Source organism: Dictyostelium discoideum (genome assembly GCF_000004695.1).
Source record: "Dictyostelium discoideum AX4 chromosome 2 chromosome, whole genome shotgun sequence".
Lineage (NCBI taxonomy): Eukaryota > Evosea > Eumycetozoa > Dictyosteliales > Dictyosteliaceae > Dictyostelium > Dictyostelium discoideum.
Window position 1 is genome coordinate 3,751,256 of NC_007088.5, and position 17,399 is coordinate 3,768,654.

General features: G+C 21.5%; 7 protein-coding genes and 1 pseudogene across 7 annotated transcripts; 3 read left to right on the top strand and 5 right to left on the bottom strand.

The window, feature by feature from the left end:
• Nucleotides 1–633: 633 nt before the first annotated feature.
• Nucleotides 634–1,753, top strand: DDB_G0274085 (zinc-containing alcohol dehydrogenase; the record flags this gene model as incomplete). The annotated part of the gene is made up of 2 exons (XM_639309.1): nucleotides 634–787; nucleotides 885–1,753. The coding sequence occupies 2 exons, from the start codon at nucleotides 634–636 to the stop codon at nucleotides 1,751–1,753; spliced, it is 1,023 nt and encodes a 340-aa protein (XP_644401.1).
• Nucleotides 1,754–1,849: 96 nt separating this feature from the next.
• On the bottom strand, nucleotides 1,850–3,205 carry DDB_G0274087 (hypothetical protein; the record flags this gene model as incomplete). The annotated part of the gene is made up of 1 exon (XM_639310.1): nucleotides 1,850–3,205. The coding sequence occupies one exon, from the start codon at nucleotides 3,203–3,205 to the stop codon at nucleotides 1,850–1,852; it is 1,356 nt and encodes a 451-aa protein (XP_644402.1).
• Nucleotides 3,206–3,753: 548 nt separating this feature from the next.
• On the bottom strand, nucleotides 3,754–4,388 carry DDB_G0274089 (hypothetical protein; the record flags this gene model as incomplete). Its single annotated transcript, XM_639311.1, has 2 exons — nucleotides 3,754–3,854; nucleotides 3,938–4,388. 2 exons carry the CDS (start codon nucleotides 4,386–4,388, stop codon nucleotides 3,754–3,756), a joined length of 552 nt encoding a protein of 183 aa, XP_644403.1.
• Nucleotides 4,389–6,813: 2,425 nt separating this feature from the next.
• Nucleotides 6,814–8,205, top strand: DDB_G0274091 (hypothetical protein; the record flags this gene model as incomplete). The annotated part of the gene is made up of 2 exons (XM_639312.1): nucleotides 6,814–6,952; nucleotides 7,067–8,205. The coding sequence occupies 2 exons, from the start codon at nucleotides 6,814–6,816 to the stop codon at nucleotides 8,203–8,205; spliced, it is 1,278 nt and encodes a 425-aa protein (XP_644404.1).
• Nucleotides 8,206–8,734: 529 nt separating this feature from the next.
• adrm1-2 (adhesion regulating molecule family protein) lies at nucleotides 8,735–10,313 on the top strand (the record flags this gene model as incomplete). The annotated part of the gene is made up of 3 exons (XM_639313.1): nucleotides 8,735–8,839; nucleotides 9,021–9,264; nucleotides 9,799–10,313. 3 exons carry the CDS (start codon nucleotides 8,735–8,737, stop codon nucleotides 10,311–10,313), a joined length of 864 nt encoding a protein of 287 aa, XP_644405.1.
• Nucleotides 10,314–10,485: 172 nt separating this feature from the next.
• On the bottom strand, nucleotides 10,486–12,443 carry rsc11-2 (alpha/beta hydrolase fold-1 domain-containing protein; the record flags this gene model as incomplete). Its single annotated transcript, XM_639314.2, has 3 exons — nucleotides 10,486–10,898; nucleotides 11,026–11,735; nucleotides 11,836–12,443. 3 exons carry the CDS (start codon nucleotides 12,441–12,443, stop codon nucleotides 10,486–10,488), a joined length of 1,731 nt encoding a protein of 576 aa, XP_644406.2.
• A 1,653-nt stretch (nucleotides 12,444–14,096) lies between these two features.
• On the bottom strand, nucleotides 14,097–14,412 carry DDB_G0274097 (hypothetical protein; the record flags this gene model as incomplete). The annotated part of the gene is made up of 2 exons (XM_639315.1): nucleotides 14,097–14,311; nucleotides 14,400–14,412. 2 exons carry the CDS (start codon nucleotides 14,410–14,412, stop codon nucleotides 14,097–14,099), a joined length of 228 nt encoding a protein of 75 aa, XP_644407.1.
• An 802-nt stretch (nucleotides 14,413–15,214) lies between these two features.
• On the bottom strand, nucleotides 15,215–15,434 carry DDB_G0273925 (annotated as a pseudogene; the record flags this gene model as incomplete).
• Nucleotides 15,435–17,399: the final 1,965 nt, after the last annotated feature.

The window sequence follows — 17,399 nt, forward strand, 5'->3', positions numbered from 1 at the left end:
ACCAATAGTAATGTAAATAAATAAATAAATAAATATATTAAAATAATTTATTTCTCATCCCCCTTTTTTTATTTTATTTTTCATTTTTATTATTTGTTTTTTGTTATAATGTATTAAATTCTTTTTTTTATCATTCAAGGTAAAACAAGAAATTATTTATAATAGTTATTTTCTTTTCTATTTTTTTTTTTTTTTTTTTTTTTTTTTATCAACAATAATTACTTGTCATCTATTTAATTGGTCTAAATATAAAAAAACTAATTATATTTTTTATAATTTGTTCTGGAATTTGTACAACATCAATACCGACATTATCAAATTTTTTTTTTTTATTATTTTTTTTTTTATCGCAATGCATGATTTCAAATTAAAAAATGATTTCAGACTAAAAATAATAAAAAGTCAATATTTAAAAAAATCTTTTTTGTAATTTGGACGTGGGTTTAACGAAATTTTAAATTAGGTTGGTTGTATTAAAATTAAAAAAATAAAAAAAATAAAAAAAAATGAAAATATGAAATTTTTTTTTTTTTAATCAAAAAATATAAGTAGAAGATATTTCATTGATCAAAAAAAAAAAAAATAGCTAAAAAATAAAAATTAATTGTATTAATACAAATATATATAAATAAAATGACAAAAACAACAATGAAAGCAGCAGCATTTACACAGAAGAATGGTAAAATAGAGATTATTGAGTTACCAATCCCAGAACCAACTCAAGGTTGGATTAGAATTAAAGTTCACGCCTGTGGTGTTTGTCAAGGTGAAAATGTTTGTAAACATGGTAAATTATTATATAAAAAAAAAAAAAAAAAAAAAAAAAAAAAAAAAAAAAAAAAAAAAAAAAAAAAAAATTAATTATTAATAATTAAATTTAATAGGTGTAATGGGTAATTCATTTCCAAGAGTTCCAGGACATGAGGTTGTAGGTGAAATTGATAAATTAGGAGAAGGTGTTTGTAATGAAGAATATAAAATTGGTGAATTTGTAGGTGTTGGTTGGTTTGGTGGTAATCAATGTGGTAAATGTGAAACATGTTTAGAGAATGAATGGAAACATTGTAAGAAAGTAAACACTTGTGGTGTTACTTATGATGGTGGTTATGCAGAGTATATGATTGCACCAATTAGTGCACTTGTTAAAATACCAAAAGGAATGGACCCACTTGAAGCTGCACCATTGTTATGTGCAGGTGTAACAGTTTATAATTCATTTAGACATCAAGACATTAAAGTAGGTTCATTGGTTGGTGTTACAGGTATTGGTGGTTTAGGTCATTATGCAATTCAATTCTGTAAGAAAATGGGTTACCAAGTGATTGCAATGTCAAGTGGTAATTCAAAAGAACAACTCTCAAAAGAATTGGGTGCAGATTATTATGTTGATATGTCAAAGGATAATTACATTCAAGAGATTCAATCAATTGGTTCAGTTAAATGTATTTTAGCAACTGCACCAATTGCATCAACTGTTCAAGGTTTATTAGAGTCTTTAGGTATAAATGGTAAATTGGTGATTTTGGCTGCTTTCCATGAACCATTCCATGCAGATTCATTGACAATGATTGGTGGTTCTAAATCAATCGTTGGTTGGGCTTCTGGTGATAATCGTGATTCTCTTGATACTTTAAATTTTGCTCGTAATAATAATATTAAATCATTAGTAAATACTTTCCCATTGGAAAAAGCAAATGAAGCTTTTGAAAATATTGGTCAAGCAAAATTTAGACATGTTATTAAATTATTATAAAAAATAGTAATAATAATAAATAATTGATTGTAAAAAAAAAAAAAAAAAAAAGAATCTTTATTATAAATATATTTTTATTTTTTAATTTAATTGATTTTAATCAGCATATTGATTTCCTAAATATTTTAAATGTGTAATTGTTTTATTTTTTTTTATAATTTCATCAAATAATTCAAAAGATGGTATATTTGTTTCAAATGTTTTCAATTTTTTAAACAGAGATAAGAATGAAATAAAAATTTCAATTTCTGAGTCTGTTAAATCCTTTATTGTTTTTGTTAAATCTTGATATATACATTTATCATAAAAAACTAATTTCTTAATATTATAATTTCTTTTAAAAATTTCTTCAAATTCATAATTATTATTATTATTATTATTATTATTATTATTATTATTATTATTATTATTATTAATTTCATGACTAATATTATAATATTTTTGACAGAATTTGCAATTGCCAAATATTTTATCCCCACGTTCATCTTTAATTGATCTTAGATTGGGTGAAATTAGGTTATTAATTAAACAAATAAAACAAGTTTTAAAGTAAAGACAATCTATATTTTCTCCAAATAATAAAATTTGTTTTAGTTGAATTGGATAGATTGGACCTACATCTAATGATTTTAAATTTGGTAAATAATTAGATTTACCATCTAAAAATAATTGAAAAAGTGGATAAAAAAAAGCTTTTGATACTACTATTAATTTTTTAATTGAGTTTGACCAATGTTTAGTGATTTCAAAGAAAAAATCTCCACCAGCATAATTATCAATTATTAAGGTTTCTATGTTTTTCACTCTTTTTTTCAATTTTTCAACATTGTTTTTATTATTATTATTATTATTATTATTATTATTTTCTCCTTGTTGTTGTATAGAATCTCTAACCAATGAAAATTCACAAATATCAATTAAATTTGTTTGTTCACATTGATATAACGAATCAATTATTTCAAATTCATTTTGGTAATTTACATTTCTTAATATAAAGTTTTTAAAATTACCTTTACCTTGTTGATGTAATTTTGATAATTTCATTATTTTGTTATTTACTTCTTCTAATTCTATTTTTATATATTTGCAACCATTTGATTTTAATTTGTAAAATGATTTCTCTTTGTGATCATAATGCAGTTTTAATGTTTCAATATTTTCTTTTTTTATTATTGAATAATGTTGTTGTTGATCTTGGTCTTGATCATTATAGTTGAAATCGACTGATACTGTTAAAAAATTTGATAAGGTTTTAAACCATTCTCTTGAAACTAATGACATATTTAAAATTAAAGTTTTTATTCTTTTTTCATTTTTTCTATATCCACTAGTAACACTACTACTACTGCCACTACTACAAATATCTATTAATCGATTTTGACAATCGATATTATGGCTAATCAACCTAATTATAAACTTTTGGATGTATAATGGTAAAGTTATTATTGTCATAAAAAAAAAAAAAAATTATCTTTTTCGATATCTTTTTTAAATGATTAAAAAAAAAAAAATTTGAAATTTAATCACAAATCGGTTTTTTTTTTTTAAAAAAAAAAACAGGAAGAACTGAAATTTCTTAAAATTTGATTTGTTTTTTTTTTTTTTTATTATTATTTTTATTTTTTAATCACTTTATCTTAATACAATTTTTTTTTTTTTTTTTTTACATAGAGTTTACACTTTTTTTCACTATTTTTTTTTTTTTAATCATTTTATCTTAGTTTTGTTTTTTTTTATATTATTTTTTATTTTTTTTTTTTTTGTTTAGCACATTGAGCCAGAAATAAGAAATTTACTCTAATGATAGTCATTAAATTTTAAAAAACAAATAAAAAAATAATTCATTGATTTAAAATAAAAATTAAATGATAGTATTTGTTAATGTAATAAATCAAATAAAAACATTTACAAAAAAAAAATGAAAAATAAAAAAAAAAATAAAAGTGATTGTTTAAATTTAAAAAAACATTAAAAATGACTTGTTTTCAATTTGATTTATTTTAACATGTTTCTTCAACAGTTCCAAAAGGATCTTTAACATCACCTGATGAAACACATGAGAGACTAGAATAATCTGTTTCACAACATGGATTACAAAGAGCTAAACAAAAAAAAAAAAAAAAAAAAAAAAATTAGGTTTTAATAATTTGTTCAAAAAAAAAAAAAAAAAAAAAAAAAATTTACTTTTATATGGTTGATTATCAATACAAAAAAAAATTATAACTTCTTCATCATAATTTAATTTTGTTTCATTAGTTGCATACCAATAAAACCATGGATTTGATTGACAGTTTATATCGCCTGGAAATGTAGTTTGTCTGTGACCATATTGTGGAATATAATTTGGGTTTGTAGAGATTGAAATTTTGACAAAGTTATTTGCTTCTGCACCACTATTCCAAACATAATTAGGTGCTTGATAACATTCATTAATTTCAAAAGTTTTATCAGTTTCATTAACAATTTTTGAACATTTATTATCATGATATTGATTAATAGTTGCATTTGAATGATCATGGTTAAATTCAACCATAAAAAATTGTCTATCAAATGCAAAACATTCATTAACAATTAGCGAATAACCATTACCTGATGTTTCATCTCCTGAACAATCATGTTTTTCATATGGTGTCATATCTTTAAAATATAAATTAAAAAAAAGTTTTTTGTTATTATTATTATAATTGGAATCATAATTTAAATTATAATAAAATCATATAAAATATATTTACCTAAATAAGTCACTGATTTTGCAATATCATTTTTTAAAAATAAAATAAATAATGAAAAATTTATTCATTTCTTGAATTTTGTTATATTTTATATTATTTTTATTTTTTTTTTTTTTTTTAATTTTTTTTTTTTTTAGTTTGTAAATCTAAAAAATTATTGCAATCAAATTAATTTTTTTATAAATTCAGTTGACGAAGTTTTATTTTATTTTAAAAATCTAAAAAATATCCAAAAAAAACTTTGAAAAAAAAAAAAAAATAGTTTTTTTTCGGGATTATAAATAAAATTGATCAAATATTCAGGTGTATGACAACATTTTTTTTTGTAAAGAGTTTTGAAATAAGAATAACTCATTTTTTTGAGTAATTTTACTGTTACTTATATTAAAATTCTCTTAATAAGTCTAAATGTTTCTTTAAAGTAATTAAAAGTTTTAGAGAAGAAAAAAGATAGTAATAATAAAAACTACTCGAGTAGTTATTATTATTACTATCTTTTATTCTTTATTTGTAATTTAAATTAAAAACAGATCTAGAACTTCAAATTGCATTTTTTTTTTTTTTTTAACATCCAAACTTAAAAATAATGTTGTGGTAAAATTATTTAATAAATTTGTTAGATAAAAATAAAAAAAAAAAAAAAAAAAAATGCAAATTTATGATCTGATTTGTTAAATAAACATTATTTTTATTTTTTTAATCATAAATCTTTTTTTTTTTTTAATATTTTTTTTTTAAAAATTTTTTTTTTTTTTTTTGACCAAATAAATAGTTATCTTTTTTTTTTTTTTTTTTTTTTTTTTTCTCAATATTCAAGATGATAGGCGTGGTGGTTTCCATTGGGAAGCTTCTACAAAAGGGAAAAAAAATCGGAATTGCTCCAGGTGCTGTGGCAGCTTATGAAGCAATAAATTTTATTCACAAAAGATTCAATAAAAACTTAGAATATACAATTGAAAACTGTAAGAAAACTAAAGAAGTCTATGAAAAGGGGAAAGAATTAATTGTTGAAATCATCAGATAGGTATGTCAACATACCTCTCAAAAACCCACCAATGGTGCCAAATAATATAAACCCTACCGAACAGAATAAAAAGTCTTTTCAATCTTTTCTTTTTCGAAAGTAAATGCACCAAGGCGAAAGAGTTTTATGAAGATCTTCATAAAATTATAACCTACCTTTCATTAACAAATTTTAACCACCAAATAACTCCATTCACAACACCATCATCAGTTGAATATCTTCTATTTAAAATATTAAAGTAATTCACCATTAATTCGTACCACGTTCAGAAACAGATTTACTATTACACCATTATAATATTTAATTAAACTCAGAAAGTATTCCATTATCACACTCGGTTCAAACTTTATCAATATTAAATCATTATCAAATCTTTCAGATTCTAACATTTAATGTTGAAGTTGAAAATAAAGAAATATCAAAAGAAATTGGTAATATTCATGCAAATATTGCCTCGCTCATAGTAAATGGAAACAAAGAAGAAATTAATGAAATATTTCAAACATAATAAATTAAAATTATATTAAATTAAATTAAATTAAATAAATTATAAAGCTATTAATCATATTTAAATAATAATTATTTAATTTACATTTTTTTTATTTTTTTATAAAAATTAAATTATAATATTATAAAAAATATTTCTTTTTATTTTTTATTTTTTTTATTTAAAATTGTTTTATCTTGAATTTTGCACCCACCATTATGGATACAAATTCTTTTCAATACCACACAGGGTTTAAAAAATTGTAAAAAAAAAAAAAAAAAAAAAAAAAAAAAAAAAAAAAAAAAAAATTGGTGTGGGTGTGGGTTTTGTAAAAACCAAATGTATATATATTTTTGTTTTTCATCTCTTTGACAATGAAAAGACACAATCATTAAATCTGTTTGGTTGATGTTTTTATGGGTGGTATTTAATAAAAAATTCATTGACATAAAAAACATCACATAGTAATTTTTTTTAGCATCCTAATTTAATTCCATAATTTATAATTTTTTCACACATTTCCATTAATCATTAAATTTAATTTTTTTTTTATTATTTTTTTTTTAATATATATTTTTTTTTTTTTTTTTTTTTGAAAATATAATATTTCCTTTCAGTTAATTTAATACAATAAAAAATGTGGTACCAAAAATAGGAAATTATTTTATTATATTTTTAATTATATTTTTCTTTTTTTTTTTTTTTTTTTTTTTTTTTTCCAATCAATTATTTTTCACTCTTAACTTTTTTTTTAAAATATATTAAAACAAATAAAAAAACAAAATATAAATTAATATATAAAAATATAAAAATTAAAATGGACCATAGATCACCTGATGAAGAATTTTTTTTAGTATTAATTTCTCATTATTTATTAGGAGAAAGTTTTAAAATTCTTGTTGATGGAAATTTAATTAAAGAAGTTACTGAAAATGAATCATTATTAACTTGTGAAAGTTTGTATAAATTTAATAATATATTTATAAAAAATAAATATAAAAATAAATTAATAAATAATAATTTTTTAATTTTTTAATTTTAATTTTTTTTTTTTTTTTTTTTATTATCAGATGGATCAGTTCAATTTGTTATTGTTAATGAAAAAAAGAAAAAAAGAAAATTAAATGATACATCAGGAAATTGGAAACAAAATGGTGAAGAGAAACAATTGAAAACCAATTTTCCAACAGATTACAATTATTTACTTATTGAAAATAATGAAAAACACAATGAAAATATAAGAAACCTTTTCCAATGTGTTTGGAATTCAAAAGTAACAAAAAGAACTTTAACACTTCAAAAAAATGGTCGTAATTTTAAATTATGGGAATTTTCAATTCAATTAGATCCAAACTCAAAATGTGGTACTGAACTTTTATTTCGACATTATTTAAAAGATGATGAATCCATTTTAACCTCAATTAAATATAGAATGTGTTCAATGGTAATTGAATTAGTTCCAAGTTCAATTAAAACATTATATAATAATTTCCAACCAATAAGAATTAGAAATTACAATGATTTCATAAATTTATACTTAAAATTTATTGATTTAAATCCCGGTTATATAAATCATTTTGACAATCAAAATATTAACCAAAATAATAATAATAATAATTATAAAATAGATATAAATCATAATATAATAACTACTTCTCAAATTTATAATATAGTTGTACCAATTTTCAATATCGATAGTAATACCAATTGTCAGTCTTTACAACTCATTTCATCATCTGCAAATACTTCTCCTTCAAACTCTTTAAATTCTTCAACTACTAACTCTCCAAATTTTTCAAGTCAATTTTTAATAAATAATAATTATAATAATAATAATAATAATAATAATAATAATAATAATAATAATAATAATAATAATAATAATAATAATAATAATAATAATAATAATAATAATAAAAATAATAATAATAATAATAATAATAATAATAATAATAATAATAATAATTATAATAATAATAATAATAATAATAATAATTTCAATAGTAATAATTTGAATAATAATTATAATTATAATTATTATAATAGTTCAATGTATACGGCTTTAGTATCAATTGCAAAAAAAAAAAGAATTAAGTTGGTGGAGAATGAATATAGAACTAAAGGTAATGTTTTTCAATTAAATAGTTCACCAACAACCAAAAATGTACAAAATTATAATTCAAAATTTAATATTAATTATTTGGAATAAATAAAAAACAAAATTTTTTTTTTTCATTAAATGAATTTTTTAAAAAAAAAAAGAAAAAAAAAAAAATTAAATATATACTTGGTGATTATTATATTATATTTTATATTTATTTATGGTTTTGTTTGTTGAAAAAAAAAAAAAAAAAAAAATAAAAAAAAAAAAAAAAAAAAAAGGTGATGGGTGTATCTTGACTTTTTAATAATTTTTTTTTTGTGAAAAAATATTTTGACCAAAAGTTATATTTTGTTTTATTTAAAAAAAAATAGTTATGATTTCAAAAAATATTTTCTTTTTTTTTTTTATAACTTAAAATATATTCATTTATATTTTGGTCAGTTCCAAAATTAGAAAAAAAAAAAAAAAAAAAAAAATTGGAAAATAAAAAAAAAAAAAATATAAATAAAAAAAAAAATAAAAATAAAAAAAAATAAAAATTTTTAAATTAAAAAAAAAAAAATTTGTTGTGAAGATCAAAATTTCTTTTTTTTTTTTTATTTTTTTTCTCACCAAATTATAAAATTTTTAAAAAATGAATAGACCACCACAAGACGTAGAATTTAAAGCTGGTAAAGCTAAATTAACAGGTACAACAGTAACATCAGATTCAAGAAAGGGTTACTTAAAATTTGGTGTTGTATGTTTTTTAAAGAGAAAAAAAAAAAAAAAAAAAAAAGCAACACAATATAATACAATAAAATAAAATAAAATAAAATAAATAAAATATAATATAACATAACATATAATAATATAATAAAATAAAATGCATATTTATTAACATTTTTTAATTATTTATTTAAATAATAATTTATATATAGACACCAGAAGGATTAACATGTGTTCAATGGAGACCAAGAGATTCATCAGCATATGAAGATGAATTTTATTTTGCACCAGGTGAATCAAAATTTATCAAAGTACCTGCATGTAAAACTGGTAGAATGTATTACTTAAACTTTTCAGGTTCAGATCAAAAGGAATTCTATTGGTTACAAGAAGCAAATGTAGAAGGTGATGCTAAAATTGAAAAAGCACTTAAAGTTATTGAATCATATATTCCAGGTAATTTTTTTTTTAAATTAATTAATTTATTTATTGGTGTTTTATTTTTATATACATTTTTTTTTTTTTGTTTTTTTTGTTTATTATTTTTTGTTTCTATGAAGGTGTGAATATACATAAACGATAATAATAGCACTCAAATACTTACAACACTTATAAATATATTCTTTTAATAGACTTGTAAATAATATAAAATAAAATGAAATATGTGAAAAATTAAATAAAATAAAATAAAATAAAAATAATAATAATAATAATAATAAAAATAAAACAAAATTTATAAATAGTAATAATAAAGATGAAAACAAATGGAACAACAGTGACAATAATGGAAAAAAAAATAAAAAATCATATAACTAAATAATGTTAATAGACCCACCTTTTATTATTTTTATATAAAAAATCAAGAACTTTTAATTTGTTTTATACTCTTATTATTGAAAGTACTAATGAATCTTTTTTTTTTGGTTTTATTTTATTCTTTTTTTTTTTTTTAATGCACTTTTCTTTTTCTTTTTCTTTTCCTTTTTTTAGATGATGATGATGATGAAGAAATGGTAGTTGATACACCACCACCAACAACAACAATAAAACAAGAACCACCTAAAAACCCAACAATAAATGAAGTTTCACTAAGTCAACCAAAACCAACTACAACTCCACCACCATCAGCAACCAATTTAGATTTTATTAAAGATCTTTTTTCAAATTTACCAACACAACCAAAACAACCACAAATTACATTGGGTAAAATATTGACAGCAGAGAATTTAATACCATTCTTAAGAGAGAATCCAGAGATTAAAAAAGATTTAATTCAATATTTACCAGAGGAATATCAAAAGGATGAGAATATGATTAATGAAGTTTTACATTCTGCTCAATTTTTACAATCAATTGAAACCTTAGATTATGCAATTCATGAAGGTCATGGTCCTGAAATTGTCTCTCTTTTAGGTTATGAACCATCAATTGCTTCTCAAAGAGGTGTTGAGGGTTTCTTAACAAATATTCAAGAAGGTACAAATAAAAAGAAAAATAATAAATAATTAATTAAAATTGTATTATCAAAAATAAAAAAAAAAAAAAAAGAATAATAAATTCTAATTTATTTGGGTTTTATATTAAAACTCTTTTTTTTTTTTCTATTTGTTTACTATAATATATTTACACAAAGGAAGGTGGTTGTTGATGTTACATATTTTTTTTTTTTTAGTATTCTTATTTTATATTTTCATTATTAAAATTATCAGTATTATTATTATTATTAATATTATTATTATTTTCTAAACTATTTTGTACAAAAGAAAAATCATTTTGTTGAAGTTGTTGTGGTGTTGGATTAGATGCGGGTGGAGGTAAAGGGCCATTACCTTTAGATGAATAAATTGAAGGTTCTGTAACTATTAAATGTGGTGATTGAATTTCTGATGGTGGTGGTAATGATGTTGATGTTTGTTGTTGTTGTTGTTGTTGTTGTTGCTGTTGTTGTTGTTGTTGTTGTTGTTGCTGTTGTTGTTGTTGTTTCTTTTTTTGTTGTTGTTGTTGATAAAGTACAAATAACATTTTTTGTTCTTCTACAGAACAATCATCAAATAATAATTCTGGATTCCTAAAAAGTTCATGAATTGTCACTAATATGAAAAAAAAAAAATGAATGGTTAATAATAATAATAATAATAATAATAATAATAATAATAATAATAATAATAATAATAATAATAATATAATAATAATATTAAATAATATTAAATTACATACTTTCAGGACCTTTAGGATCATTTGAATCATTTGAATCATCTTGATTTGGTTTTAAAGTATTTTGAAAGAATATACAAACCGATTCTAAAAAGAAATTTGGTCTTTCGCTATTATGACCACCTTTTAATAATAACCTATTCTTATCACCATTATATTTTTCAAATAATTTCTCAGAATGATGTGGACGTACGAAATTATCAGATTCACCATGAGCAAATAGAGCGGGTATGTAAACTTGATCGGCAATATTTAAAACATCCAATTCTTTTATATCGAAATGAGCCCTCTTTTTAATTGAACCTCTAACCATTTTCAAACCTAATGAGATCATAAGTTTTGGTAATTTTTGAACGGCGGAATGTACCAATTCCTCTGCGACTTTATATAATGATGAAAAGGGTGAATCTAAAACCATACCTGCAATTGAAGGATCATCACGTGCATATAGGATTGATGTAACAGCACCCATACTTCTACCCCACAATCCAATGGTTGATATTTTGCCAGTATCTCTTAAATGTTTGACAATCACTCCAACATCTTCCTTTTCAAAATATCCCAATGATACATATTGTCCACCACTTAATCCTGATCCACTAAAATCAAATACCAATACCGTTATATTCATTGGTAATAAAGTTCTAACGCATTCCATTGCATCTAACCTACATCCACTATTACCATGACAATAAATTACACATGGTTGTTTTCTTTTTTTTTTTTTTAAAAATAATATTAAAAAAAAAAAAAAAAAAATTAATAAATTGATTTCTATATTTATTTTATTTTATTTATTTTTATTTTACTTACTCTCCAGTTTCCCAATATTCAGATTGTTTAAAATGACTACATTGAATTGAATGACCTCTTGGATTAATTAATTCAAAATCATTTCTAACATAAGTTTTTAATGGATGTCCTAATGAGAATGCTTTTGGTCCTAAATCATCTAAAGAGTATGTATATCTTGGTGGTCTAATAATCATATTACATAATGAATCATAATGTGCTCCAAAATTAAATAATGATGGATTACTTTGTTGTTGTTCATGTTCTTGTTCTTGTTGTTCTTGTTGTTGTTGTTGTTGTTGTTGTTGTTGTTGTTGTTGTTGTTGTTGTTGTTGTTGTTGTTGTTGTTGTTGTTGTTGTTGTTGTTGTTGTTGTTGTTGTTGTTGTTGTTGTTGTTGTTGTTGTTGTTGTTGTTGTTGATTTGCTGTTGATGTAGTGGTTGTAGTAGTGGTTGTAGTGGTTGTATTTGGTGAACCACTGCCACTACTACTGCTGCTACTACTATTTGTATTTTCTGTACTTTTATTTAAACTATTACTACTACTTGAACTTGAACTTTTATTTAATGATTTTCCATTGCTTTCTTTTTCTTTTCCATTTTGTGAAACTGATAAAGAACTTTTGGTCATCCTCTTTTATTTTTTTTTTCTTTTTTTTTTATTTATACTGGAAAAATTATATTACTTTTTATTTAATAAAGTGTGTGAGTGTGTGTATATGTGTGTATATATATTTTGTATCTATGATATTATTATTTATATTGTGTGATGGTAGATTAAAAAAACAAAAATGTTACACACTAAAATTTAATTATTTAAAAAAAAAAAAAATAAAAAAAAAATAAAAAATAAAAAAATAAAAAAAGTTATAAGGAGTTGGTGTGAATGAAAACAAAAAAAAAAAAAAAAAAAAATTTAGGTAAAAATTGTGGTGTTATTAAAACAAAATTATTAAAAAAAAAAATAAATAAATAAAATTATTAAGAATTTAATAACCAAAAAAAGTGTAAATTACAAATTATAGTTTTATTTTCCAAAAACACACAAGATTGATATGTTGAAAACCACTAACAACTATAACTCCTTTTAATGTTTGGAAAAAAAAAAAAAAACAAAACAAATTATAGTAATAAAAAAATCACAAAAAAAGATATATTGCGTGTGTATTTATTTATTTATTTTAAATTTGAATAAGAATAGCAAATAGTTTTTTTTTTTTTTAAAAATTTTTCTAATTTCTTTTTTTCTAATTTCTTTTTTTATTTTTTTTTTATTTTTTTTTATTTAAATTAATTTAATTTTAAAAATTTTTTTTTTTCTTGAACGATTTCTAAAATTTTTTTTTTTTTTTTTTTTTTTTTTTATTTTTTTTTTTTTATTTTTATTTTTGTTTGTTTTTTATATTTGGTTTGGATAAAAATAATTTTTTTTTTGAAAATGATTTATTGGTGGGTGAAAAAATTGTATTGTTATAATAATCAATTTGATGATCAACTATTAATTATGCAACCAATTTTTTTTTTTTTTTTTTCTGTGAACCCACTCTTTGTAAATGTGACCCACCAAAACGCACCAATGATATAAAACTAAAATTACATTATTGTTGATTTATTTTTAAAATTTTATAAATAATAAAAAAAAAAAAAAAAATCAGCATTTTGTGCTCTCTGTTATCGAATTCGCACCATCACAATTTTTTTTTTTTTTTTCATTTTCCAAAAAATAAAGATTTATTATTATTATTATTATTATTATTAATAATTAATTATCAATCTCCTCCCTCAGGCAAATGAATTTTTTTTATTTTTATTTTTAATTTTTTATTTTTAATTTTTTATTTTTAAATATTTGAATTTTAGTTTAAAAGATAGAATATAAATAATTTTGTTAATGCACCAACGATTGAACAAAAAATATTTTAATAAATTCACCATTAGTGAGAACAGCACTGACTTACCTCCACTATCACATACCATTGATTCTTTTTATATTATTTTATTTTATTTTATTTTTATTTTATTTTAATTTTATTTTTATTTTTTTTTTTTATTTTTATTTTATACTATTTTTATTTTATTTTATTTTATTTTTATTTATTACATTTTTATTTTATTTTAAAGATAATTATTTGAATTTTAGAAAAAAAAAATTTAGATAAGATTACTCTTTTTTTATTTCATTTACAAATTGTAAAATTGGGATTTATTTTTGGTTGGTTTAATATTTAAATTATAATTTAATTTTTGTAATTTTAATTACAACCACAATTGTTTGAACCTCCAGTTAAAATGGAACCCCCTCCAAGCTTCCATAAGTTTCAACAAGAATACCACCAGGGTTACGACCAATTCCACCGAGAAATCCTGGATTGCTAATGCTAATGCCGCCACGGCGTTCAATTGAATTCATTGATTGTAAAGAAGATAATGAATTTGATAATGATGATAAATTATTTGATTTCGAAATTGATTTAACATTACTAATTGATGAAATTAAACCTATATAAAATTATTATTAAATTTTTAAAAAACAAATAATTTAAATATTTTTTTTTTTTTTTTTTTTTTTACAAAAAATAAAGCATACCTAAGATTGTCATTTTTTGATATTATTTAATAGTATTATTTGTTTGTTCGTTTTGGAATATTAATAAAAAAATAAATAAATAAAAAAGTATTTATCACTACGTTATCAAACAGGGTCTGAAAAAAAAAAAAAAAAAAAAAGAGAAAAAAAAACAGCTGTGTTATTTTTATTTGTGTGCAAATATAAAATTTAATATAAATTTTTGTTTTTGTTTTTTGGACCCCCTTTTTAAAAAGGGGTTAATATATTTTATTGATGTAGTTAATTTATTATCTTTTGAAAACAATAATTTGATATATTAATCGAGAGTGATGGAAGATTATAATCATATCGAGGACAGCCAAACGGAGATTTCTATTCAAAAGCATAATGTAAAAAAAAAAAAAAAAAAAAAAAAAAAAAAAAAAAAAAAAAAAAAAAAAAAAAAGAATTTTGAGTAATTAATGAGGTTTTTGATAAAAATTCATTTTCTTTATGATTAATCTTTTTGATTGAATGATTTTTTTTATTTTTTTATTTTTTTTTAAATTTATTATTATTTAAATTTTCTTATCCAGGGATAATTTAATTTGGAATTTTTTTTTTTTGTGATTTTTTTTTTTTATATTTAAAAGACAAACTTGTAATTTAAAGTTACAACTCTTATTAATTTTTTAAATAAAGAACAACTTTGAAAAATAATAAATTTAAAAAATAATTTTAAAAAAAGTATAATTAAATAATTCTATTTTTTTTTTTTTTTATTTTACAAATTAAAAAATTGGGTTTTATTTTTGGTTGGTTTAATATTTTAATTATAATTTAAGTTTGTAATTTTAATTACAACCACAATTGTTTGAACCTCCAGTTAAAATGGAACCGACTCCGTGTAAAACAGAACCAATGATTACACCAGTACCAACAAGAACACCACCAACAAGACCACCAACTCCACCGAGTAATCCTCCATTTCCACAACCACCACCACATTGAATTGAATTCATTGATTGTAAAGAAGCATCCTCACCCTTTTATGATGTTTTTGTATGATTGGATTTTTAAATTTTAAAGTGAGAAAAAAATTTAGGAACTTCGGACGAAAGTTGAAAATTTTTTTTTTTTTTTTTTTTCCGGCAAAAATGAAAAATATTTAATAAAAAAAAATTGAGCGAATATAGCCACTTCCACAATATACATATAAAAGAGCTTTATTTTTTGTATTTGTTAATTTTAATTAATATTGAGATATAGTAAATTTTGAGGCTTGTCAACAACGAGAATCGATGCCTGAATCTGAGGAAAAATAAAAATCTATGGTTTACCGGTGACTCGACCAATGAGTAATGGTAGACGTAGAATTAAATTCTAAGTTGAAATCACTTGATCCGGTTTATCTACGGGGTCATTAAGGTACCAAAAATTAAAATTACTGAAAAAAAAATTTTAAAAAATTTTCAAAAATTTTTTTATATGGAGAAATTTTTTTTCGGAAAATCGAAAAAAATTCTGCGCGTAAATCGTCTCGTTAAAATTTAATTCTTTTTGAGTATGTTAATGATCTATCGTGTATCTAACTTCTGTATTTCGCTTTTTGCACTCAATTTTTTTTTATTAAATATTCAATCGAATCTTTGGCGGGTGGTAAGTGAAAAATCACCATTTTTCCCAAGTTTTTTTTGGTGTAAGGAGGCTAAGTAAAAAGTCCCTCGTGTTCACTCGACCGACGGTTCCTAGTAAGCTTTCCAGAGCATTTGGGATAATCTGACACAAGATCGTATTTTAAAGGGGGGTACTGGACCCCCTAAAAAATTCGCCAAGTTGACACACCAAAAACAGTGTTTTTTCGTGGATTTTTCAAGGAACTTTATAGATATTTTAATTAACGAAATTGAGTGAATGTAGACCCATAAAAGTAGCAACTAGACTCAATGAGAGATATTCTGACACATTTTACCAAATAGCTTATGTGCATATAGTGAATATAAAGACTGGGGACGAAAAGTGAAAATTTTCCAATAAATTCAAAAATTGGTGTATTTTAGCGAAAAATTTAAATGGTGTCGTTCCTTATCAATCAAAGTTTTTTTAAAAGATAGATATTTTAATTTTACACTTACTGTTACCTCACGGCAGAGTCAACCAAGTAACACAATTTTTTATTTAACTCGGAAGTTCGTAAAAATATGACATTGGATCCTCATTTACAGATTACAGTGGTTTTATGGTGAGTCGACCGTGAGGTAACTGTAATTAGTTATATTCTTGGCGATGTTAATGTATTTTTCCGTTTTTGCCTAGGGGGTCACGATCAAAACTTATTAAAATTTTGGCGCCAAAAAATTTTTCATATAAAAAAAAAAAAAATTAATGTGAGAAATTTCAATTTGGAGGTTCGAAAAAAATTCGAAAAAAATATGTACTATTTTTTTATTCCAATGATTTTTAGATATAATATAGCTGAAAATGAGGGCTATCTTTTGTATGTCTTACTTTTTAAATGGCAAGTTAAAAAAAAAATTGGTTTACAAAAAACTTTCTCAAGTACCCCCTATTTTTGGGGGTAAAAAAGTGCAAAATTTCACTGTAACTTTCATAAATATTACTCCTATTTAGTTCACTCGACCGACGGTTCCTAGTAAGCTTTCCAGATGTACTGACACAGCCTCGAAACAACGCGCGTAGTCTGGCGGGTCAAATAGACCCCTAAAAAAATTCTGAAAAAATCGCTGTTTTTTGGTGTTTTTTCGTAGGTGATAACTTTTCATTAAAATAAAAGGAATATTACTCGTAGGATTTAAAAACGTATATGTTTTTAAACATTCTCAAATTTATAGAAAATTTATAGGAAATAGGAACAATTTACTTATGAATGATTTTTAAATATAAAAACCCCGATCCATTTTTGAAAAATCGATTTTTTTTAAATTTTTAGCGAAAAATATTTAAATTTTTAAAATGACTTTAAATTTGAACCGGACTTTGATTTTTATAGATTACTAGTCATTTGACATCAACACATCA